Genomic DNA, 27,327 nt, shown 5'->3' on the forward strand with positions numbered 1-27,327 from the left:
TTCTTTTCAGTATTTTTTTTATTTTTTGTTTTCATCTTGTTTTTGTGGCATAGAAAAAAGTGAAAACTGCGTTTTTGCGCTGAGTTCTTTTTCGGGTTAGTTTCACAAATGCAATAAATCTTTCTTTATTTCAAACCAAGTTTAGCTCATTTTGTTAACCCCATTCCACCATGCATTTCGAGAATTTATATCTGCCATGAAATCTACTAGACAAAAGTAGTCAAAGAAAGATCTAACTAAGAAGAGATCTTTATTTCGCAAGTGCGTAGAAAGCTGTAAACAAGAAGTAGGTACATTCAACTTGGTTTAATGGTTATTAGGTTTTGGCCTAAGCCGTCATGTTCACACCGCAGTCAGTCAAGTGGAAAAGCGTTGACTTCCCTTTGAAAACCATAAGACACCTCACTTAATAACAAATTGTGCTTAATTTGCTTAAGCGCACGCTTATTTTTACGCTTTGTGATTAACTAAAGACCATCAAAATCATAAATAATACCAAATACAACTTATCACAAAATTCTTCATATGTGTTAGAGAATGGCATCACACAGAGGTTTTGCTCATAAATCACTTGTGTTCTGACCCAGAAAACTGTAATATTGTTCACCCTTTTTTCTTTCAGTGTACACACAGAGTATTGCGTAGAAGCAGCAAAGAAAAGTGGAATCGTAGAACTCTGAGAGATGTTCATTTAATTAGCTGTAGCCTCTTGGCATTTACTCAAGCGTGTCCAAAAATGTGGCAGTAGTTGCCATCGTTCTCTTTGTGACGGACCCGTCCAGGTAGATGCTGATGCTTCTGCCGCTTTCAGCTATTTACTTGTCGGTCAAGTTGGAGTTTATCAATTTAAGGTATTTACAGTTAGACGTAATTTTTAACCGGTAGATACAACATTTAATTTTCTCCATTTTCGGTTTACGAAATGAAGCAAGACGTAGAAGATATTTATTCTCTGGTTTCTGGTTTTCTTTCTTGTGTATGTATCTACATTTGTATATCATTATAACTTTCATTATCCAGTTCATTATGTTAATTTCATGCTGTATTTGCTGCTGACTGTGACTGACAATGAATGACTTTGAGTTTACTTCGAACTTTGTTAAGAACATAATGCTGAACTTTGTGTAACAGGCAATTTCCTCAATGAGAAGTCAATATCATTTATTATAATTTACCATACCCCTTGCGAGCAACTAATATAAACGATCTTATCTTAACTGGAGTTCGATGGTCATTAAACCGATTGTATAGCCAGTTCAGCCTTTTATGCTTTTATCATAATCATATCGCACACTTTAGTCATAAAAATTCTTTTGAACAACCTGGCAAACAACTTTGGGCAACAGAAACAAAGAAATATGACGGAAGTAATGTTCCAAAACCAATCGATCAATATACATAATGTTGAAAGCATGTTGAAGTCTTCGGACCTGCCACCTACAACTGCCGCCATAACGGTTATTACATATGCCAGAACAGGTTACCTTTTTCTTTATTGCCCCTGCACACCACCACCCAAGCCCATCACCAAATACGGCTCAAAGCAACAGAATTGTTCCAACAAAAAAAGCAGAGTTCCAACTCAACATATATGTATGGCCATGGGGCGTCATTGGGTGCAAGAATCGAGAGGGGATAGTTGAGGAATTGCTGTAGAAAGAAAAACTTAAAGCGCTTTGAAACGAGATTTCTTAACGGTTGTTGTTGGTTAATGCCAAACCAACCAGGTTTGCCTGACTGACTGACTGACTAACTCTGCGGCTATTGCCGCCTCCTGTCTTACCTGTTGTGCCACTTGTTGGCATAGCTACCATCTTAACTAGCTGCAGTTTGCTGTGCTGATTAACACTCGCGCCACACATACACACACACCCATACATACTTACACAACACACACACACCCATTTACATACATTCATACCAAAAACAAGTTCGTTGCCTAAGTCTTTTAATATTTTTTCATTACGTTGTACATTTTTTTGTCGATTTTTGTTGTTGTTGTTGCAGTCGGTGTTTTGTTTTCATATGCAAGTCAGGTTGTGCAGGTGAGTGGCATTAATAAAAAAAAATAGGCCAAACTGTTGGCAGTTATTGCAGTTCTTGTGCTTTTTTTCTTATTGATGGGTGTTAATAATTCAAATTGACACCGATATGGGCTAAAATCGAGTCGTTTTTATTAACGTCATGAATGTTATGCTAATGGTATTATAATGTCCAACAAATCTCAAACCCTCCGGCGATTAAACAAATTAAGTTGAGATGCTTTTAAGTCTCTTTGACATTTGCAGTGGTCAAAATTTGATCATGTTTTATCTCTTAGCTATGCCTAAATCTTAGAGTTAACATTCTAAGATCTGCTCTTGGATTGTTCCAAATATATCTCTTTGAATATGATTAGAAAGATCGTTCAGTCAACCGATTAATTTAATAACTTGTATAAATCAAAATCTTAAAGATATTTTCACCCATTTACTCTTACATAGAAACATAATTTGATTCAAGTTAAGTAGACATTTCAATTAGTTTTATTTTTCCTTTCGAACCGGAAACTGTCCGCATACCATTTAGAAACCCATTAAAAGCGCTCAATTAAATGCATCTATTAGAACCACGAAGAACTATTAAGTGTAAAATATTTTTAAGACATAATTGCAATGCATTTAAACGCACCTAAAGAGCCAAAAGCGACGGAAATCAAAGGCATTCGAAATTATTTATGTATTTATCTATGTGTGTGCTGGGTTTTTCTATATAATTATCATTATATACGCTTTTGATTTATGTGCAAATCGGGCCACACCTGCTACGGCCACGCACGTGTTTTAGCTTTTTGTTTCATTTTCAGATTTCGAATGCAATTTAAATTCAAGTTTAATGTATTCGGGGTATAGTTAACAATCCCGGCAACTTACCATTTGGACACGAAAACGCCTCGTCGGCTGTAATTGTTTGGATCAGACAAAATAACAGCAAAGACACCAGCAAAGCGGCCAGCCAATGCGAATTGGCTGCCGTCGATTTGTTCATGTTGCCGACTTAAAGCCACTTAAAGTTCTGCAAAAGATAGAAAAAAGAGAGAGAGAGAGTGAGAAATTTCTGTTTGTGTTCATTCTGATAAATAATCTTGAAAATAATTTCCAAATAAAAACGCCAAAAACCAGTTCGCGTCATTCACACCTCACACTGGTACACATGACATCGATTTGAATTTCGTTTATCTAAATAAATGATTAGCAAATTATTCATAACTGACTCAGACATAACCTCCAGCCAAAGCTTTAAGTTAAGCACGTGTTTTTCCTTCTCTTCTAGTTGATTGTGGCAAGACGATTTAGTGAATGCGGTTTAGAAAGTTTATCAAGTTTATAGAAACCACAAGAATTCGTATTTATATTTGGTTTTAAGCTTGTTGAAATCGTTAATGCATTCAATATACCATATAAACTTTTTTGAAAGGAAATTGCTTATCTGTGATATCATTTATCTTCATTTCGTAAGAATGAATTTAAAATATATATAGAAAAAACAGCATGGCTGACTTTAAATGTTGTAGGATGAGATCTATAACCATATTACTTAACTTTCTTAGTCATAATACGAATTTGCCTGTCTGTTAGATCAAGAAGCTAACACCGTTCCAAATCAATATCATTTTACTAACCAAACACCTTCAAACTTTATATACAAAACTTGTCTCTAAACAAGTTAAGCCATGCAAACAAACACATAATAAAATGAACTTAGTGTTAGTTAGCTTGGGTATAATTACTCGACAATAACGGCAACCTTGCGCCTCGATCTTGGTTTACTAGAGACCCCAGACTATATACCAACACTCTGACATGTGTGTACACTGTACATATATATTTCACTTTTGAATATGAATGAAAAGGCACTAATACACAGGCATAGAAATCTGTATCTCAGACTGGGCATTTAACAATGAGACAAAAATAAACTCCAAATCCGAGTGACTTCGAAAATAGACACGCATTCGTGATTTATGACAACAATGCCTCAAACTTTGTCTTTTAAGTGGAATCGAGAGTACGTAATTTAATGAATATCTAAACCAAATGCGCTTGACTTTTGTTAAATGAGGTGAAATGTGATTGAGTTCATGAAAAAAAGAAAAAACACAAAAAAAAAAAAAACAAAAGCTGAGACAACTTTAGCTTAAGCTGTGGGGAGGCTTTTGAAGTACTAAGTACAGACAACTAACAATCAAACAGACAGACAACAAATCAATAAATGAAATATATAACTTAATTACATAAGGCATCATTTGAATGATTTGAAAAATATATAATGTTTTACGTATTTCGATTCTACTACACCATAGAAAAGTAATCAGTTAAAGTGGATTTCCCAACTGTTTATTTCTACGAGATTATAACTTTTTAGGTATTTTCACCGTTTAGCTTATCTTTAATCAAGTTCGTTGCCTAAATCTTTTGTTTATCATAAGGCAGTTTCATATTGGCAGACCTCCAGATGACTGTCTATTGCAACAAAAAGTGTAATATGAAACGTCCAAGATCCATTAACAACTTCCGCAAATTGTCTTTAGAAAACCCATTGCAAACAGCAAACAATTTAAATCTCGGCTTAGGCAAACGTCAAACGGTTTGAAAGTGGTAACGTGGGATAGTGTAGAGACGGGGAGTGGAAGGGAAACTGGTAAAAATTGCAAACAGGCTAAAATATTAGATAACCTTTTTCTTTTTTGTATATTTTTTCCTCCGCTGATTAAGTTCAAAAGCGGCGACTCTTATTGAAAGCCAAAAAAAAAAAGTAATAATAATTTACAAGTAGACAATGCACGCACCACCGCCATACAACCGCTAGCTAGCATCAGCACCACCACCACCAGCACATTAATTAAGTAGATTTAATTATTGTATAAAAGGGCGTTGTACGCCTTTTTAATTTTACTTTGAATTATGCAATAGGTTTGCAAATTTTCTTAACTTTTTTCGCATTTTTTTGAATATAAATTTTGCGATTTTGTATGCGTCTGGCAGAAAATCAGAAAACTGTTGGCAATTTTCTTCATGTTTTTCTTGTTTGTTGTCGATTTTCCACAGGCACAGCTGCGGCAGCCAAACCACATTTTTGCGACTTGCCCAGCTGGTGTCTCTCTGCTGCCGGTTGTTGTTGCAATTAGTTGACTATGCGGCTTGGCCCAGAAACAAAAAAAAAAAAAACATTGGCATAAACAAACTTGTTGGCTAGAGTTAACTTTGCGCTTGCATTGTTGTTGGTGTCCAAATATTTGAGTTCATATGTGTGGGTGCTTTTTAGCCCATTGTTTAGACAGTTTAAACAAGTCAAGTCTCAGGCAGTAGTCACAGGTAGTCACGGGAAGGCGCCAAAACTTATATAGACCTATAATAGAGTAAGTCTCTAATCTTTTCTCTCTGTTTTTGTTTGTGCTCACAGACTAAAGAGTTAAAAACACACGGGAAGAGCTTTGTGTGGGCGTAACCAAATATGGCTTTGTCATTAAACTAAACACAAAATTAAAAAAACAAACTGTTAATTATTGAAACCCACTGAAGGCTATTTCAACATTGACATTAATTTGAGTGCTGATATTTTGCCAAAAACAAAAAGAAAACAAACAAATGGAAATTCCAGCTAAAATAATTGGCTTAAATTGTTGCTAACAGTAAAATTAACCAAAAGTTTTCTGTCATTTTGCATAATTTCTTTATTATTCTAAACTATCCTTGCGGCTAAATACGATTATCGGTCAGTTAGAAGTCAACACCCTGGCAAATATTTTGGCTCCAAAGCTGCTTATATAATCATCATGGCTAATGAACTGAATAGTCATCAACCGCAACACGACAACCAAAAGCACGAACTAAGCCAAAAGGCATAGACGAAATACTCCAAAAGGTACCGAACGATCTGACTGTCTGCCAGTGAAGTGAATTCAAAATTCAACTAAATGCAAAATGTGCAATATGCAAATATTTTCTATGCTAATACACAACGAAACAGATGGCGTAGCCGAAGAGATGAGGCAGATGGTAGACGTATGCTTAAAACGTATTTAGCAAACAAATAAAACGCCCCAGACGAGAGTGAAAGGTTTGAAGTTTATTGGCCATTGATTTGACTTTTGATTATGCCTTTAAGTATATACATACATTTCTTCATTTTATACGCCTTTATGTCGACAGATTAGCTTATGATTTGCATGAAAATAGCTGACACGACGGGGCCATGGGAAGTTAACTCTTTGCGTAATCCAAAATCTTTGGAAGTCTTCGGTTTAGCATTAAACATTTGTGTATATGACACTGATCTTTAAATGAACATTTATTTTGATGAGGAAATGTTTTTATATATTTGACTCGCTATCCTAAGAAACATGAGATAAATTTACAAGCGAACAGATCCTTTGAAAGTCCTCCACATACATTATTATTTTCATAATTAAAAACTAATACACAACCGGTTGAAATTGAGAAGTTTTATCTCAAGCCCTTTTGCCCTCTGCTGCATAAGACATAACAAAAGACTTAGGCAACAAACTTGACAAACCATCACATTAACATCAGCCATAACGATCTTTTGCGCAAACAAAGAACAAAAGACTTGATCAAAAGAGGGAGCCCTTGTTTTTTTTAGGGTTTTCTTTCCTCTTTTCGTTGGTGTTGCAATCTAAGTGGAAAACTCATACAGAGTCAATCAATATTCAAATATGCAAAGCAAAAACAAATATAGCGTAAGTCAAAAAAAATGAATAAAAACCGGTCGTTATTGATGGCACCTTCGACATTTAACAAAAAAAAAAAAAAAAAAAATTAAGAAATAAATACGAAAAAAGATGACTAAACTTTGCTAGACAGATACAAAATGGTAAAAGTCAACTGGTAAATAATTTTGTTGTTTGAACTTTTTGCTGCTTGTTGCTTGCCATTGTGGCTGATGCTGCTGTTGCTTGTTGCAGTTGCAGTTTGCGCATGCCTTTTATGGTGCGCATGTTTAGTTTTCCATTTCCAATTCGCATTGGCAGCTTTGCAGAGTTTTTCCATCATCACCAAATGTGAGGGGAAAAAATAACACCGAACTGAACTTTCACTTGTACACTTGTCCGAGAGAGTGCTTAGGTTTTTTAGGCTTTTTTTTTTTTTGCTGGCCACACAGATGGAGTTTTAGGAGTTGCAAACTTGTTTCGGTTTTTGTTTTTGCTTATGGCGTTGTCTGGCGATCTAATGACCAAATATTATTTTACTTTGATTTTTTGTTATTTTCCTTACTTACATTTAAGGCTTGAAGGTCAATTGGCTGTAATGACGGTTTCACAAATTGGGTTAGCTGGTATCCACCGGCAACTGCAAATTAGCAGGGCCATAATGTGGGGGATCAAAAGTCAAATCGATTTTGTGTAGAGAAATTGTTGGTATTAATTGAAAGTAGTGAGACCTTTCGAAAGACTTTAATTTTGGAATGGACTTTACTTAAGCATGAATAAAATTATTAATACTCTTTTTTTTTCTAGAACCATCAATTATTTATGCTTAGATTAGATTTTTGAAAATCGGTTGTGTATTTTTGAAAGTAAGTTTTTTTTTGGATTCTTGTGATTGATTATGTCATGTCTTCACATGAGATCATGTCTAAATCTATTACAATAACATAAAGAAATAATATATTCTGTTGCATTGTAAAAAAGTATTAAGAAATAAATTCCGTGAAAAATTCAAACATTTAATTAGCTTTTAGAAGTTTTTAAGTTCTTTCGATAAAATATTCTTTGAGTTTCTTCTTAGTTCTTAACCAAATCAACGACTCCGGTTTATTTTCTTAAGCGGCTATCAGACTCACTCTCATTTAACACTTATAATCCAATCAGTTTAATATTCATAAATTTGTTTTTTTTTTTTTTTTTTTTGTTTATTCTCCTGACCCAACAATGTCTGTTAGGGAAAGAAACCAGATTTTTATGCAAATTTATATTCTTGGCTTCGTGATATCATTTCTGTGGCGTGGCGGCTTGGTTGTTGTTTTTTTCTTGTTATTTTCTTCGGTGTTGTATTTGTGTTATTGATCTCTGGTTGGGGTTTAATTTGGTGGCTCAGGTAGTAGGAAGGTAACCGGGCAGCCGGGCAACAGTTCCAACTCCAAGCGGCAGGCAAAAACCAGCTGGATCAACTCTCCATGGCGCAGACCCATTGAACTAGTTACAAAGATTGTGGCATGTACAATTTATTTTGTGTTGTTGTTGTTGTTTTTTTTTTTTTTTTTTTGAATGCTTGGTATTTGGGTTGCCATAAAAGCGGTTGTGGCTTGTGTGATGGAGATATTGGAGATTGGGAATGAGTTTTGGTTTTAAATAACTTTTTTTCGGACTAGATTTTATGAGATTTTTGAAGGTTGCGGTTTTACTTTGGTCTAGAAATTAAAAGTGGCACTGTTAAAACTTTATATTGACATTGTCATGGCTATCACTTTAGTCCCTCATCTAATATGCTTTTCCATTACATTAAGGGGTTTGTTTATCATGTACCAAAGCCGTCGAAAGCTGGGCAACTAAAAGAGCAACCACCCAAATGGTCAAGTGATTTCTACTAGCCAAACGCTTTCACAAATGTGCGGGCAATATGTACATTTATAATGTACTTATGTATGTATTTATATGTTCGTATATGTGTATGACTGTGGGGGACTAGCGGGCAGAGAGTCTCGAGTGCAATTAATGTTTAATTTGTAAATAGACAAGAAAAAGTTTTTGCGCTTTGCTTTATGATTTTGTAACTTAAAAAAAAAAAAAAATACAAGACTTAAGTGAAAAACTGGTTCAAAAAATGTTGAAAGAAGACGAAGAAAAGTGGTTGAAATGCTAAAATATGCCATAATGGAGCCAATGCTGCCGCACCCCTTTCAGACGTTAAACCGCCCACCCATACATTTACATAAGTACTAAAAATTGAAGTCGGCGGCATCTGAAACACTAGACGCGTCCGTAAAGCAATTATTTTTCAACAAATAAAGCCATAAACCTATTAAAACTACAACTAATTATAAGGAAATAATATTAAGTTTCAAATTAACAATAAAATTTCCAAATAACTTGTATGTAACAAACGCATTGGAAATATCTAAAAAGAAGAATGCAAAAGTATTAGTTTTTGGCTCTTTTGTTTGTTTGGTTTGTGAAATTCAACACTTGGCCAAAGAGACGGCCAAGAGACTCCACAGAGACCCGTCAAGAATGCAGCGAAAAGGCTGCCAAAAGGCAAACGAAAACATAAAAGAAATATACACACGTACACGCACATACACACACACACACACACATAGTTAGAAAACAGGTTAAAAGAAATATGCACACACAAGTCAAGAGTCAAGTTATGTGAGGGCGAATTATCTGTTTGTATAGACGATCGTGTAAACCAGTCATGTGTATTGTTTCTCTTTTTTTTTTTCTCCTCATTTTATTTGAAGTTTATGCCGTCCGAAAAGATCTTGAAAGTGAATGCTGCCCGAAGGGTAAATACAATTTTGTCCTATGGGAAATCAATAAAACAAAAGTTTGTTAGCTAAATAAAAGAACTAAATCAAACTTCTACTTCTTAATGTCTTTTTTAGACCCGAATGTGGTAAGAACCTCATAGAGAGAGAGAGAGAGACAGAGAGATAATGATTTAGTTTGAATTCCTAGAGACTAAGAACACTCAAACTAATACAGAAAATTATGAACTTTTGTAAGCAGAGAAGGAAATTTCAAAGCTATAAGTAAATTATCGACAATAAATTTAAGTAACAAATGAAAAAATATCGTAAACCAGAAAAAATATATATTAAATATTTTTTATGAAAGTTTCGTTAAATAGTATAAGCCGGAATTGCTAATAAACCAAGTGAATCTTACACTCTGTCAGTGCTTAATCATTTTTGTTTCTTTTTTAACAATTGTCGACAATGACAGCGTCAAATGTTTTTTGTGCTTTTTTCCATATAAGCTCTACTTTTCCTTTTTTTGTGAGTTGCCATACAATTCTCACAATTAAAAATAAAAAAATAATGGAAAACCGAGAAAAAAAGAAAAGAAAATTTGTGGCAATTGTAGCTAATCGACGGCCATGGAGATAGATGGCAGATGAAAGATTTCAAGTTGATGGCAGATGGCGCCCGTGAAAGCGCCCATGTAGCTAAAAAGTTATGAAATTGTCAACTACTTTTCAAGATGATTAGGCTGATATTTCCCCTCATTTGCCCTCTTGTCTTGAGCCATTTCTTTTAGCTTTCAGAATTAAGATACTTTCACTGTCCGATGGCAAAGCGGAAGCAACCAAACTTTCATTGACAAGAAAAACGCAATTGTTGATTGGAAAATTATATGTATTAAAAAGAATACATAAAAATGTGTAAAATTATTGGCAATGGCAAAATAATAATATATGATGAGCTCAAGACATGAGATGTCGTTAAAAATCGAAATTTATCTCTCCCTCTAAGACAAGAAAAAAATGCCAATCAACTTTAATCACTTTGAGTCATGGCATCGGCACGCCTTTTTCTATTTCAATGGAATCTAGCCAAGACAATTGGTAATTTTTCTATTTTTATTGATGAAGCCTTGTGACTCTTCTGCAGGTAGCAGGTAGGAATTTTCCGACTTTTACCTGATATTTATGAATTGAAATTGATTTTTTGGGTTGTCTTTTTGTTCTACCTGCCAGGCAAATTGAAACTGTTGCAATGCGTGATTCTAGATACTTTCGTGGATTTATATAGATGACTTTCTGATGTTTTCACTTCAATTCCAATGAAATTCGATATTAAGATGGCAAAGGATTTGGATTAACTCCTTTGTGTTTGAAAATTTTCTATATTGTGTTTACAATTTCACTCAATGTAACCCGATGTTGGTTAAGAAATATTTTTGATACTTAAAAAGGAGCTCAATTTAATCTTTTTTGATCTTGTTGATTAAATGTTGGTCCACCCTACGCAATGCGAAGGCTTACTCTCCTGCATCCCTATCGAAACGAAATTCCCTTGGAACCAATCAATCAACACACTTCATTGCCGCAGGCAAACTTTGCATTAAACAAAACAAAAGACTTAGACAACGAACTTTGCATTGACAACTTCCGTTTGATTCGCATGCCAATATACAAATTATGACTAATCAAATAAAAACTTGGTCCATAAAGCACACTCAAATGCGGTCTAAAACAAGTTTTACAAGTATATAAAATTTATTTAAAGTATCTTAAGCAGAAAACCACAAAATTTCTAGAAAAAAACACAGCAAAGAATATTTATTTGTCTTGCTAAAAAAAAAGTCAAATAAATATATATACTTTTTTTTTTGTTAACTGATCTTATGAGGGAAAGATCGAGTGAGGGCGAGCCAGCAAAAGTGTGTGAGTGCGACAGAGAGACAAAGACAAAATTTGTTCTGCTTTTCACTTTAAGTTGGAAGTGAAATTTTTCTACTTCTACAGTTTTGTTTTTGTAGCTTCTTTTTTATTATTGTTGCTGTTGTTGTTGCTGTTGTTATTAAGCAACAACAAGCGTTGCGTCTTGAGAATTGAGGTTAACTGTTTGGTGGCAGCTCTCGCTTTTTGAGTCTCAACTTGGAACTCAACTTGGCCTTTATTGAATATGTGTGACAAACAAAGGCGAGACTGTCTCACTGAATGTCTGACAGACCGTCAGAGAGTCGGTGGTATCGGTGTTTTGTTTAATAGAAAGTAAAAGAAATTATTCTTTGTTGTCTTGTGCTACTTATACAAAAATGGAGTCAAAGCCGCAACAACAACAACAACAACAATAATCATTATTTCTCAATCTTAAATCAATCAATTCAACAAAAAAAAACAATTTAATAAGAAAGAAATTAAGTTAATAATGATAGGCAAATGGCTGGTAAAATGAAAGCATGCCATTGTTTATTACTATATAATCAAATCGTACATTTGCGCAATGTATATATACACTATATAAGTATAGCTCGGCAAATGAATGGCATGATTTGGGTGTGGCATAAAAGAGTAATAGTTTCTCAGCGAAGTTATTCGTGAATAATGTCAGCCATATTAAAATCGATAATGTTTTCTTCAAATTTATGATATCATGCAAAAGAAATGCAAATTTAAAATTACAATAAATCAATTTGCTGGTTCGAAAAAAAGAACATTGATGTTTGAATTTCTCTAAGTGTAGGCCATATATGTAAAACTTACCTCTTTTAAATGCAGCTCGATACACGTTGAAAATAAGTTCGTTTTGTATCGTTACCACTTTTCCGTCGTTTTCTTTAATATTCCAATTTATGTGGCATGTCAGCTGGTTATCCTTGAAGTCAACAACTTTTTTCTTTGTTTACTTTATTATTATTTTTTTCTTCCTTTCGTTTTTGTGACAACCGCTGTGTCTTATGGCAACTTTTTTGGTTTTGTTGTTATTTTAGATTATAAATTAATGGACAAGGTCAACGATGTTGCACTATTAAGAGAGGGAGATAAGTTGAAATGGCAAAAGGTTCATAAATATAATTTATGGATCGTCTGACTATATATGTACATCCACACTAAGATATATCTAAACATATATTTAAAGTTCTTCTAAGGCTTGTCTTTCTATTTCTACTTCTATTTAATTATGCATGCAATGAAAGAGCTGACTAAGAATTCCCACTTGATGAGTCCAAGCACGTCGATTTGGAAACTCTTTGAAGTCTTAAGGAAAAAAAATGGGGAGAGATTTTTACCAGAAAAAGATATTTATGCTAATTAGGTAAAACATCAACAGAACCAACACAAAAAAAAAAAAAACAATCCGATTTGGTAAAAAAAATATCAAAGAAGTTAAATTCGGCTATGCCGAAGTTTATATACCCTTGCAGTCCTTGACAATAATAATTTCACATGTTCAAAATTTGTTTTCTGCAACTCAATTCATTAATATACAAACAAAACAATTTTACTCTTCATACTATGTACAATTTGTTCTTCTTCTTCCCTCATTCCCTAAGCAAAGCAACGCACGCATACACATACAGTTTATGTAGCGTTGCGTCTGTGTGTGTATGCATGTGCTCTGTTGATTTGATGATGACGTAGTAGGCAGCAAGCAGAGCTGCCGGCAGCGATTGAACCGATTTATATAGACTGTAACTTGTGTTCTATTTATCCGATCAGGGTCAAATTTTGGGATCTGAGATTTTATATCAAATTCTATTATATTGGTAAATTTCATGGGGATACTCCAATTTTTGCAAAAATTTTTGTTCCAGAGTTATATGATATAGTAGTCCGATCCCAAAGATTTTCATACTTTATCTCACCCGGGTAAAAAAAAGCTCCCAAAAAAAATTTCATCCCGATAGCTCTTAAGATGGCTGAGTAAAACGCGTACGCACCGACGGACAGACGGACAGACGGACATGGCTATATCGACTTAGCTTCTCATGCTGATCAAGAATATATATACTTTATGGGGTCGGAAACGTCTCCTTCTGTGCGTTACAAACATCTGACCAATTTTATAATACCCTCTGCAAGGGTATAAAAAATGGACTTAAAAAACAAAAGACTTAAGACACAAACTTGAAAATGAACCAAAACGAAAGAAGAGCTTGTTGCACATGTTGAAACTTTTGGCTCTGCAAGCTGCAATATTTTGGCAAGTATATATAGATATCTTTGTTTTTAATTTCTTATGTTGCCTTTGCCATTCTTTTCATATGTTTTCCTCTGTATTTTTTTTGTTCTCTTCTCTTCATATATTTGTAATTTCTACCCAGTTAATGGGAGCGTAAATGCGCAGCTGGCATGTGAAATGAGTATGTTATTCCCTACATAAGAAGTACACACACACACACACACACACACACACACACATGCATGTTTATGTACTAGTATGTGTAATTCCACTTGTATTCTAATGTCAGTTGAAACTTAAAGTGCAAAAGGCACAGCCAAGTTAATGGAGTGGTAAACAAAAAAAGAAGCAAAAAGAAAAAGAGGAAGAGAACTGAGCGAGTTTATAAAAGAGATGCGGAACGTAAAAAGTGGAGAGCAAAAGAAATAGAAGTTCAACCAACTAACTTGGCTAGAAATAGCCAATAAAAGTCATTTTCAGAGCGTTACAATACGGAAAAATGACACAACATCAAAAAATTGTAATCAATTCACCAACTTGTTTGACATAAGTTGGCATAAATGCTCTATTAATGCAGTGATCAAGTTAGTTGAATAAATTTAAATCAAGTGGATTATGACACTGCTGAGATAAGCTAGTTAGCATATGAGTTTCGGTTCATACCGGTGGCTTACCGGTATGCAATTAAGTTTGCACTTAAATAAATAAAAGACTGCAAAAATTTGTAAATTCATTGCTAAGACTATAAATTCTATTTATAAATATTCACATCAACGTATGTTGATTTTTTCTTGTTCTTGGTTCATTTGATGTTTTCTAAAAATATATTTCTGATACTAGAAAATATTAGTGTCTTCTTTAAATATTTAATAATATTATTTTTTAATGTTAAGTGATATTTAAGTGCTGTGAGTTGTCTTGCAGTTTTATTGATTGTATAATTTGTTGGATTTAATTGTTAAAGTTGATTGCATTCTTGTTGTTTATTTTAAGTTTTTACAATTCACTTAATGCAGTTTTTAACTATATTATTTAAGATCAGTTTTCTCGTATGGCACACACACATACACACATACATAGGCGACGAGCACGCGCTTTCTATTACACATAAATCCTTTTTCCTTATTTTTGTGTTTTTATTTTTAGGTTTTCCTATACAATTTGTTGTTTCTTTTTGGTTTCATTTTGTTTTTTGGCACAAGTGAATAAAATCCAGTTTTGCTCGCAACAACATTCACCACAAAAATGCACTAAAATATGGTTTAGATCCGACGACGAGTAGTCAAACAAAATGCGTTTACTGTACCATGCCAGACGAAGGCCAAACTCAGACTAAAACTTGTTCAAGAAAAATATCAACGCGGCAGCAATCTGCACCTGAAGTTTCAGTCCACACATACACACGCACACACACACACACACTGATACATATACACATATACCAATACCGAATACCAGCCAAAAAGGTGAACAAGAAGTACAAGAAAAGGCAAAAGAAGAGAAATAGGCAGAGCCGAAGGAAAAAAAATGAAAGAAAAGAAAAATAAAAACGGCTTAACGTGCCCGTTTTACAGATTTTCTTGTTGCTGGCTGGCTATCAGACTTCTTAACGGCTTTCACACACACACACATACACAAACCCACACACACACCACGATACATACAGTGATCGATACTTTGTCCGTTTGCCGCAGCTAAAAACGACCACAGCGCGCCAGAGTTGAACACAAACTGATCTGAGACTTTCAAGCTTTTTCCTACCGGCAAAAAAGTTGAGAGGAAAAAGACCTTTGTCGATCTTACTCAAAGCCGTTGACTTGAACGAAAATCAGCGGCCTGGTAGTTCTCATGAATTCAAATATACGAAAATTTACCTGTTGCAACCCCTGGGCTTAGACCAGAAGCCAGGATTAGGACATTTACTGGGTTGCTCACATTTCCTGGGAACAGTAAAAACTAATTGCTTGTAAGCATGTGTGTCCTTTATGTTGGGTTTTTCAAATATTTACTCTGCAGGTTGGATCATAAATACTGTATACGTGCGAAATGCCAAGCGGAAGCGGAATCTACTGATGATGGCTGCTCTTTGGTTTTCCTTGTGCTATTCAAATGAAACGAAAGAATTAGGCAACGAACTTGGCCTCACAAAGGGAAACTTGCTAAAAGGGTTTGTCCGACAAGACAAATAAGGTTTACAAAAAGGGCAATAAAATTAAAGGGATCTGTGCACGAATTTGAAGTGAATGATGAGTTGTTTTTATTGTTTATCCCCCCCACACACACACACACACACACACTCTCACACATGCGCACACTCACTATGATTAATAAGATGAACGAGTTTTCCGACGCCACTTGAATTATACGGCGGCGTTAGGTCAATCAATCTTGTTTCTAATGGTTCTTAAAAGTCTTTCCTTTACTTGATTAGACCTCATTACACATACTTGAAAAGAACTCACAGGTCATGATCATTTTGACTTGCATTTTTAGTCTAGCCTTAAGAACAAGATAACAAATTCAAAATTTAATTTGTAGTTTAATAGAGTTTCAAAAAGAGTTTTACAAATGAAAAATTAACAAGAATGGACACAAATTCATTTTTTTAGCAATGAAATGTTGCAAAGGTTGGAATTGTGCTGAAATTCAAGGTAAAAGTTAGTGGCAACGATTTGTCTACTAAATGCTTAAGAACAGAACTATAATCGATAAGAAAATTATACAAACATATGTTTTTTTAGTCTATTTCCATGCTAATTTAGTTGGCCGAACAAAAGAAATAACTATGATTCGATATATGGCTTATAACTAACCAGGCTTTGGGTGAAGTTTTGTAAACAGGATTGGTTAAAATGCTTAAAAATATAAACAGAAATATCCGAAATACTCTCTTCAAAATTAACTTTAAGCCCTTTTAATTCTGTTCTTGTCATAAAATCGTATTTTAAAAAAATTGGTAGCTCTGGGACACAGCTTTTCTGGGACACTTGGGGTCGCTGGATCCGAGTTCCTGAGTTTCTTTCGTTTTGCTCTTGTTTTTCAGATTTTCAAGAAATTTTTCAATTTGATTTACCACAATTACCCTCAAAACTAATGTTTTTAACTAACTTGCCCTAAAAAGGAAAAACTCAAACAGTCTTTAATTACATACTAATATAAACATTATTAATTAAAATTTTGGCTTAAACTTTCATTTGATTCTATAACTTATCACAAACTAAAATATGCATAATGTATAAAGTACATGCCCAAGTTTATATTCAAAATGTTGGAACTGGCCGACTAAGTCTAAGTGTAAGTCTGAAAGATCTGAAATGAGTGTGAAATTGCAGCAGTTTGAAAGACCTTTTCGACCTTTTTATAATTATGTTTTTTTAGCTGGTGGTATATAATTATGTCAATATGGATCTAATTGAAATTGGGATGGTCTCAAAATAGTGATGTCATTAATGTCGAAGTAATGAGAACATTTCGTTTTACGCTCCGTCAAACAGGTGTGGGTCAATTATATGTAGGTATATTTTCGCCTGCCAAGAAGTCGCCAGAGGTCCAAGTATTGAGAGTGACAATCAGACAACAGAACCGGAAGCGGTTGCCCTTATGCAGCACATTTCAATGTTTTCCGACGACTCGCATGCGCAATGAGTTCTTTAGTCATACATAGCAGGCACATAAATAATTTGAAATTGCTACCTCACCAAATTGGTCAGAGAAAGTTGTGACTTTTCCATCAAATTTTGAAAATTTTACAGTAAACAATAACAGTAGAGACAGAGTTGAAAAAACAAATATTTTTTTTTTTTTAAGGATACTTTTCGGTAAAATGTGTTCTTTGAGTTGGGAATGTGGAAATCTCTTTTAACTAGACAGAGTCCATCGGCAGCATATCGTTTAAGGGTGCCTAGACATTTGCGTGGAGCCTACTCACGACATGGAGGGATTCGTCCGAAACCAATACGAGATAAGAACACTAGCTTGGGACTGGCACTGACGGTTATTCCGGGTATACTTTTGGGAGGATTTATTGCAAAAAAGATTGCGTATTTTCTAGAAATCAGTAAAATATTTACACCCGATGATATGGACGATGATGATGAAGAGTAAACATTTACAATATCAGGTCAACACTGGCTTCAATTGGAGAACAATCAATACAATTCAATAGACATATCCCGAAAAACTTGCCAAACAGGATGAAGCAAACTAGAGGAAGAAGAAAAGATCAATGAAATTACCACCCGATTGCCATAGCCTACGGAAATTTTTGTTGTATTCCAATGAGTAACCATTTGCAATCTTTCTCCGGTCCATCGCCCAGTTGTTCATTCTGTCGGCCTGTCGGCTCCGCAAAGAAACTGATATATGTAAGAAAGCCATGAAATCGTTTTCATGCAAACGCATATATTAACTATCTTTATTCTCTTCTTTAAAACAGAAAATTCTTGTAAACGGTAAACTTGCGCGGCTTTTTACTCATACCGGCCACAACCACATTGAAATTGACTTGGAATTAAAATCATGACTCGATTACCTAGTACATATCTCCGACTCCCACTACTCATACCTTTGTTCGATACCTTTGATAGTACACTTCATAAATTGTGTGTATTAAACCATAGAAGCTGTTAAGCTACACAGAATATATGTATATTTAACTATACATGTATATAGATTGATTATAATTATATAAACTATCAATATACATATATATATATATTGATATAAATTATTATGCTTTACAAGTGATTTAATTGTCTATTAGTTTTTACAACTTCCAAACTGAATATAGAAACTCACTATGCAGGTTATTGCAGGGTGTTTATAATTCTTTGAACACCTTTCAATTCAGTTGGAGTTGAAGTAAATGGAAGTTCTATTCTAAAAGTGGGTTATTGATTGAGAGCGACACGCAAAACATAAGAAAGCAGAGGACTGGGGCTAACTTCAACCGCGTCGAAGTTTGTATACCCATCCCACAATTTTAGGCTGAAGCAATGACGAGGATATAATATGCCATTTCATTGTCTGTTTATATTACATCCATAAAATAAAGTTATCCGATTTTGATCAAATTCGACACAGTCACTAAGAGGTATATTAAACTCATGTTAATCAAATTTGACACTCAAAAATATTTAATTTTAAAGCAAAACCGATCTTCATTTATTGAATTCAAATTATGAACTGATTCTATATACCAAAGTGTTGAGTATTTATATGTATATGAAATCTTAGAGTCTGGGAGGCGACAATTTTTCTTATGGAATACTCATTCTGATGACCCTCGTTTCCGGGTTGGAAGTTATTTATAAACTTATGCTCAGCGTTTGGCCACTTGATATCGTTGTGTTCTTAAATGGGGACCACAGCGTGTGAATGCGTTTTTGTTTGGTTTTTTTTGCAAACTTGACATATTTTTCTTCATGACTCAATTTTGTTTTGTTTTAAACAATCACTGTCTTCGGCAGAGAATTCCAAAATGACTTATAAATGTATACAAAACTAAAAAATATTATTTTTATAATGTCTTGAAAAATAACCTAGTTATATGATTAGCTTAAATACCCTTTTTGCAAGGGTATAACGAAAAGCAACTAGATTTCAAACATAACACTTAAGAAGCTGTTAAGCTTGAGAACTCAACTAATCTTAATTAGTTTAATTCTAATCTAAATACATATTTGCCAAGTGGTGTAAAAGACTTAAAAGCATATTTAATTACAGATTTAGTAATGGGAAACAATTTAGAAAATGTGACAAAATAAAGTTTGTTTCGTATTAAAAATCAAAACTTAGATGTCTTAAAAAGAAAAACTCACTTTTTTTTAGACAAATTCAAAGTGTTAAGAACTTAAATTGTGTGTATCTTTGAAAAAATCTAATATTTAAATTAAAGTATGCAAATTACAGATATAAAAAAAACAAAATCAGCATCATTTATTTACCTAAATGTTGACTGAACTTTCAAAATGTTTGAATCTTAATTTCTGCTGAATTTACATTCAAATTTTCGAATAATTGTCCAAAAATGTTTTCCTCATTTCAATGCAAAATAGGGTTGCATTGCAAACGTTTGAATAAAATTAAAATAATTTAACAGTTCCAATAGCTAAGTATAAAAAATAACTAAACAAACTAACATTGTTTTACAGAATGGTAGGTCATTAAGTGAAATGACAAAAAAGAAAGAAAATAATGTTTTATTGGCAGGTTTTTTTTTTTAGGTTTTGTTTTCTTGGTAAGAAATTTATCTTGTTATATCACCATTAAAGAAGTAGTTAAATGACTAAATTTTTCGTTATTATTATTTTCTTTTATCAATAATTTGCAATTTTAAAATTTACAGTGTAAATTTGAAACTTCTGTAAGAGTTCTGTCGTTCAGCAATACTTGGTATTTTTTGATCCTCCTTTGATAGACTCATTAGAAAATTCGAAATAATGATAGCCTGGATTGAAGTATCCTTGAAGTTAATAAAGAATCAGCATGATGAATAAAGTCTTTTTTAAGATTTTTAACATTGTTTTAGTAAAGTTTAATGCAGACAGTTAATTTGAGAAAATAAAGTTTGTTTTATAAGATTTTAGTCAGTAATTTAGTTTTCCAAGTTTTATTAATTCGTAATTCTATTACATTTATTCCAAAATTCTAGAAAATGTTTATTTCAATAAAATTACTTCTACATGGCCTTGTAACTTAGTGACACATATTATTTAAGTAAAATAATCTTTAAGAAAGACATTAAAACAAATGTTCAATCCAGAAGTAAGAAACGTAAGAAGAATTGCTTTAAAAAGAGACATTACTTCTAAAGGATGTGACAGTTTGACAACAAATTTTCCAGTTCGACCAATTTAAAAGCAGCGCGCTACATCGCGGGGATGCCAAAGTGTTGAAGTAATTTGGTCTATTGTCTGGCAACACGCTAAATTGTTTGGCGCGCTTTATTTTTGTGTTCAAACTTTAAACTATGCTGTGAAAAGCTTTTCTTGGCAGTTAACTAAATCTTGAGCTTTTTGTTAACGAATTGTATTTGAAGTAAACAAATGATGGGATTTTTTTTAGACACAATAGAAAAAGCAATTTGATGGCCAACTAATATGTGCTAATGAATTGCTACAGACGATAATTAATTGTCTTTAATCTGTCCGCTCTGCGTTTTTTTTCTTCTTTTTATTGGGCAATAGTTTAAATTATTGTGCTAAACAATAGTTATACGAATTTTGTAAATTTAATAAAGACATAAACATATATACTTGAAATTTACTTTATGACAACTGAACACACAACATTCTTGTCATTGTATTTGGATTTTAACAACAAAGCTCAAATTTAATTGACAAATTAACAAACTAAAAACTGGTTATTTAACATAAAACAGAAACAAGAGAAAATAATATATTTAAACTAGATTTATGCATGGAAACTTATTAAAATGTAAATCATCACACAACATTTGGGTATACAAAATAAAGTATTGATATTAAAATTATTAATAATTGTTTAAGGGTGTGGAAATGGCAGAAATTAAATTAAACAATGTAATTTAATATGTTGGTCACATATTAGGCAACTTTATTTACATTTCTTGTGTCTCTTTCTCTCTGCCCTTAAATATTCAAAATCTAAAGAGGATAAGGGTAAGAAGAATTATTCAAAAAACTATCTGCGAAAGAAAATTCTGATAATAAAATTTGCATTCAAAATGGTAATCTGTATAGAAAAGGAAGTTATTTTGGGTCAAAGGATCGATGTGAAATCTTGAAAATAAACCCTGAATTAGGCCACCAAATTTCTGTTAACCCTTTATCTAGTCCTTACTTGGACAAGTATCAAAGGCGACATTTTTCTTAATTTTTAAATTATAGTTTATCGTTTATACTGTTTAATTTTGCACTTTGGAATCAACTTAAGAAAAAAGGGGCAACATTTTTCACACTGGCCATAGAGCCATGTTTGCTAAACATGACCTCGGCAATGACCGTGGCATAATTAACATCGGGTATTTTGTACGGATGTATGTAAATCTGTACAAACATTTTAAAGTATTTAGGTAAATGTTTTAAACATGTAGATGAAAAGTTAGCAAAAGAATAGTAAGGCAACTAAATTAAAAGATTATGTTTATAAATCAATTGAGTTTTTTACTATCTGAAGTTTTTTAAGGCTTTACTTCAGATGATATAATAATAAATTTTCTTTGTGGTTCCATAAATAAATAATAAACCATAGACAAATATGGTTAGCTAATTAGTTAATTAAGTTGGCTCAAAAATAGACAATAATTTTTACTTTTTGCTAATTTTTTTACTGCTTTTGATAATTAAAACGGTATGATGACTCTGCCTTTTAGCAGATGGCTATATACATACATACATATAAATCTGTCGGATCTTCGTATTGGACAGGTCAAGTTTAAGTAGGCTAACAAAATTCGCGATTTCATTCGTAGTGAATTATGCTAAATGCATTTGCATTCCATTTGATTATTAATGATTTATGCAACGTAAGAGAAAAAAGAAACCCCTTATCACCTATACATATACACATACACTTCTATGTGTGTATGTATGCATGTATACATATATTAAAAATTATATGTTTAATTTGTTTGTTTTGTATTAGGTCGTCTGAAGGTCGCAGTAGCTTCAAAAGCCGTTTAAACTGAATGTTATACAAAGGTAATGAAATTGATAATGAAAGAAACGCCTTTTTTTGCCAACTAATGCTTGATTGAGTAAAAGTCTTCACAAAAGAGTGCGAAAAACGACTTGAAAGAAATTGAATTTGTCAATACAAATACAAATAATCAAAATCTATATATACTTATATATTTTATATGTATTACACACATGTGTAGGTTTATATAGATATACTATTTGTGTGTGTATGTGTGTCAAGACACGATACGGCCATGTAGTTTAAAAACGACGAGACCCTTAATCATATTTAAATTAATTAACTGATGCCCCGTCTACATATTCATGAGTATTACAATGTTTAATAATAATGTTTTAAGCTTGAAATGGATAAATCAAGACCGCTGTGCCGCTAGTCGTAGCCATCCTTGAGTTAAACTAGCCAAGCGTGCAGCAAACCAGCTTCAAGCCATTAGCACCGACTAAAAACTGACAAATAAAACAAATTGGTTAGCCCAATAAACGTTACGAGCTATGAAAATTTCATATTTTAAATAGCCAAAATACTTGAGCTAGAGCAACCTTTGACATTTGCCAGAGCCCTTAATAAATTAGTGTCGAGCATACACACGCACACATGGGAGGGGGTGAGGTACGCCCCCCCACTAGTCAATACAAGCACAATTTGCATATGCTTAACGTTGCCGTGCAGTTACGCGCTGCCTTACGCTCTCTGCCCTATTGACATTGCAAAACCCATCAAAATCTCTGCCAGATAACGTTAGTCGTTGCCAACGGCCACGCACACGCATGTCAGAGCACTACAACAACAACGACCACAAAGTCGACCCCAAAGTGAGCGCATCGCCATGCAGATTAACCTTAACCCACGGTATGCCATGATGGTCAGTATTGGCACGCAGTTTGTTGCTCTTGACTTATTTCTTTGATGACCCACTGAAAATTTCTAGTTAATATTTCCATGGAGCAAGCTAAAGAAACTACTTGTAAAGGGTTAATCTGGACAGATCTACAGATACTTAAAAAATAAATTATTGCATTTAAACTACATATTTGCAAATTATGAAATAATTGTATACCATTTTCTCTTATCTGTGAACAGATCACATAGAAATAATGATAAATAAATACTTAAAATAATTTTGGACTTATTGGCTTGATGACTTGCTTACTTTATTTATATAAAGGAATGGATAAAGGAATTAACGGCAATTTGATCTAGAATAGTTTAGTTTCTTATTAGTTCCTTTTTTCTATCGTAAGTTCTTTCATTAGAAGTAAAATTTATAATTATTATTTCAATTACCAATAACCTAGACTAAATATAATTTTCAATAGTCTCGGCCAACCGAGAGATTTTCTTTTTTTAATGCCCTTCGACGGGTTAAAGATCGACGATCTCTGCTTTGCGCTGCTTGTTTGACAAGTAAAGAGCATAACACGTTGAAGAAGACCCAACAACTTGGATACTTTGCCGACCAACACCTTTTTGGACTGGACTGGATGTGGGGTTGCGTTGCGTTCAATTTTGGGTATATAATGGCTGGCCCATCTGCAGTTGGTCATCATTCAGCTTCAGTGTCTCTTGGCCAAAGCATCCAAAGAAAAATCCAACAAACTTTACACAACTCACAACAACAAATCAACAACAATGGTGAGTGGTAAACACAACTTTATTTCGGACAAATCGATCAAGATAGCTGGATGACCTTAGCCAAAAGCAAACTTAAAACGCCTCCTAGGTGGCCATGGAGAAGGCAACATCTCATCACCTTCACCTTCGCCTGTCAATTAGCATGTCATGTCGGGATTAACCGGTGAATCTCTTTCTCCCTCTCTCCCTTGTGGTTTTTATAGAAACTCTTCGTGTTTGCTGTGTGCGTCATTGCCTCCGTTGCGGCTGATGTTTCCCACTTGAACCTGGGTAGTGGATACAACTACAACAAGCCATCGCCATCTTTTGACATTCCATCGGCACCAGCACCTGTCTATTCGGCACCTGCTCCGGCTCCAGTTTACTCTGCACCAGCTCCAGCTCCTGAGTACCTGCCTCCTGTTCAGGATATCCCAGCCCCTGCACCAGTCTACTCTGCTCCCGCTCCAGCCCCAGTTTACTCTGCACCTGCTCCTGCTCCAGTTTACTCCGCTCCTGCTCCTGCTCCAGTCTTCTCGGCTCCTGCTCCAGCCCCAGCCCCTGAGTACCTGCCACCTGTTCAGGATATCCCAGCCCCTGCACCAGTCTACTCTGCACCTGCTCCTGCTCCTGCTCCAGTTTACTCCCGCTCCTGCTCCTGCTCCAGTCTTCTCGGCTCCTGCTCCAGCCCCAGCCCCTGAGTACCTGCCACCTGTTCAGGATATCCCAGCCCCTGCTCCAGTCTACTCTGCACCTGCTCCTGCTCCAGTTTACTCTGCTCCTGCTCCAGCCCCAGTCTACTCTGCACCAGCTCCTGCTCCAGTTTACTCTGCCCCCGCTCCCGCCCCAGTTTACTCCGCTCCTGCTCCTGCTCCAGTTTACTCTGCACCAGCTCCAGCTCCTGAGTACCTGCCTCCTGTTCAGGATATCCCAGCCCCTGCTCCAGTCTACTCTGCACCTGCTCCTGCTCCTGCTCCAGTTTACTCCGCTCCTGCTCCTGCTCCTGCTCCAGTCTACTCTGCCCCAGCTCCCGCTCCAGAGTACCATGACATCCCTTCCGCCCCATCCTCCGGCTACCAGTACAACGTGCCAGCCAAGCGTTTCCGTTTCTAAACAAATGCCACCAACCGAATGGAATCATCACCCCAAAAGTCAATCACAGGATATGGACTTGTTAAATTAACAAGCGATTATGTCCCCCCTTCATCTTTGTTGTTGATATTTTGTTGTTATGCAAAGTTTTTGTTGAGATTTTAGCTATAATTAAACCAAAAAAAAAAAAAAAACTATAAAAATTAAAAAAAATCAACTGTCTCTTTAATTTCTTTATACTCCAAAGATTGCAAAAGCAACATCAACAATACAAGCCGAAGAAACTGCAATAATTATTTAAATCCAGAGTCATAAAATCCGAGTGAAAGAAGAAGGAAAAAAAAAACTAAAGAAAAAAAAAACTTTAAGCGATATTCGCAAATTTTGCATAAGGCTTTTACGATTTCCATTCGCCTCTCCATAAAAGATGAGCTAAGAAAACGACAACAATTTTTCAATAAGCCATAAACAATGAAACTAATGTCAGCTGATGCTAAAGGTATAAATTAGTAATCGAATATCGAATATATTTATATATTTTACACATTTAAATAAGTTGACGATGAAAGTGAAAGAGATAACTCATTAGATAAAGTCAATTTCAAGTTGGTCAAGGTGATGTCAATAGTCCGATTGATAACGATATCTGTAAATATAATCAATACGATGATCAAAATAAATAAGAGATTTGCACAAATCAAATATTTGAATTTGATTGAGTATACAAAAGTTATAATAGTTGATACAGATCTGAGACACATTTATTATGATGAAGAAAAAGACACGGTGATTTTTTAATTTTAATGAATTGTAATTACGATTCCGGGGGAAACGGGGGATTCCCCTGCCCATTTAAGTTTCTAAAGAAAAAGAAGAAAGTTTTGAAAGTGTATCTGGAAAAATGAAAATGTAAAGACATAAAATTTGCTGAAAATTAACATTTTTTAAGTGCCAAAGATATCTAATTTTGTCAGGACGGCCAAATAGTAACAACCTGGCTCATTGAAGAGGGTAATGCTCATTCTCTCTAAGAGAGAGTAGGCTTGACTCTCACTAAGAGCTAAGTAAGAGGGAGAGAGAGAGAGCGTCGAGTCAGTCTAGGTCAAACGATTTTGCAAATCAGTCGTGCTAATTGGCAGTATAAAGATCAAAGAATAAATATAGATTTACATACACAAACATGTGTATATACATATGTATATACATAATGAAACTGAATCAACTATTTCCCGTTCAAAAATATCTTTTGATTTACATAACCCAGCGCCACGCCTTTATAATGTTTATAGATTTTCAACTACTTCTAAATTGTCTATATAACGGACGGAGATTGTTCTTTTGAGTAAGTCAACAATTCGCCAATGGTCCGCGGGTGTCTGGTTTTTTAGTGCTGACTTTCGTGCAAGGACTAAAAGGAGCAAGTTAAATTTATAAATTCATTTTTCGTAGATCCGGCATCGTAACTGCACAAATTTACCCGAGAACACTTTGAATTTAGACGAATTGATCGCATTGTGTATGTGAAGGATAATGATGTTGCAAATATGGCAGGCAACCTATCCATTGCTTGTTTGTGGAAAATTAAGCCAACTGATAGAGGCAACAATAATTCTATCTGGAATAGGCGTATAGAACTTTATCATCTTGTGACTTTATAGGACTGAAAAAAAGCCTTCTGCTTCATGATACATACAACTGAGTACATATACATATCATCCATTTCTAAACTCTTGCAAAAAGGTTATAATTTGTCTCCAGGCGAGCTAAATAACACAAAGTAAAATTGAAACAATAAGTAATTGTGTCGAAAATGATTTAAAATGAAGTAAGTCGTCTCACCGACTTCGGTATACCATGCATATTGTCTTTTGCTGTCATAGTTTTAAAGGAAATCAGTTTTACTGAAATAAAGGGGACTGAAGTTATAGTTTCCGAGATCTATATCGAAGAACACTTTTAAAGACGATCCAACGACGAGAAGACGTGTACAAAAAGAGTAAAGAAGTATTAAAGTCAAAAAACGTGTTAAAGACGAATGAGAAACGAAACCTATTACCATATAACTAAATATAAGTCTAAACGGGACTACCAATTTCTACGGCATCTCAACCCAGTCCCACATATATTCTTCATGGGGTCGGAAAAGCTTATTTTTCTTTAACATACAAAAAATAATGTGGGGATAAGGATGAACTTATCTTAACTTTTACCTATAAATTTTTAATAAATGCCTTCTGGGGACCTAGAAAAGCTTAATTTTTGATGTTTTTCAATGTAAGAAGGCGAGACTCAGTTTTTCCATCTATATAA

General features: G+C 34.3%; 2 protein-coding genes and 1 long non-coding RNA gene across 3 annotated transcripts in view; 2 read left to right on the plus strand and 1 right to left on the minus strand.

Moving 5' to 3' along the window:
- Window positions 1-15,336, minus strand: part of uif (sushi, von Willebrand factor type A, EGF and pentraxin domain-containing protein uif) — a 32,849-nt gene extending 17,513 nt beyond the window's left edge. Inside the window, 3 exon segments of the mRNA XM_068284755.1 lie at window positions 2,913-3,054; window positions 12,213-12,474; window positions 15,297-15,336. Coding sequence (XP_068140856.1) covers window positions 2,913-3,027 — 115 coding nt within the window. The 5' untranslated portion in view covers window positions 3,028-3,054; window positions 12,213-12,474; window positions 15,297-15,336.
- Window positions 15,337-17,739: 2,403 nt separating this feature from the next.
- Window positions 17,740-18,378, plus strand: LOC137572861 (uncharacterized). The gene is made up of 2 exons (XR_011031751.1): window positions 17,740-17,996; window positions 18,068-18,378. It is a non-coding gene; the product is annotated as an uncharacterized lncRNA (long non-coding RNA).
- A 5,497-nt stretch (window positions 18,379-23,875) lies between these two features.
- LOC137572860 (skin secretory protein xP2-like) lies at window positions 23,876-25,038 on the plus strand. Its single transcript, XM_068284704.1, is given in 4 exon segments — window positions 23,876-23,946; window positions 24,150-24,278; window positions 24,336-24,572; window positions 24,574-25,038. Coding segments are annotated over 4 exon segments (834 nt in total). The 5' UTR covers window positions 23,876-23,943.
- Window positions 25,039-27,327: the final 2,289 nt, after the last annotated feature.

The sequence above is a fragment of the Drosophila tropicalis genome, unplaced genomic scaffold (genome assembly GCF_018151085.1).
Source record: "Drosophila tropicalis isolate 14030-0801.00 unplaced genomic scaffold, ASM1815108v1 contig_393, whole genome shotgun sequence".
Classification (NCBI taxonomy): domain Eukaryota; kingdom Metazoa; phylum Arthropoda; class Insecta; order Diptera; family Drosophilidae; genus Drosophila; species Drosophila tropicalis.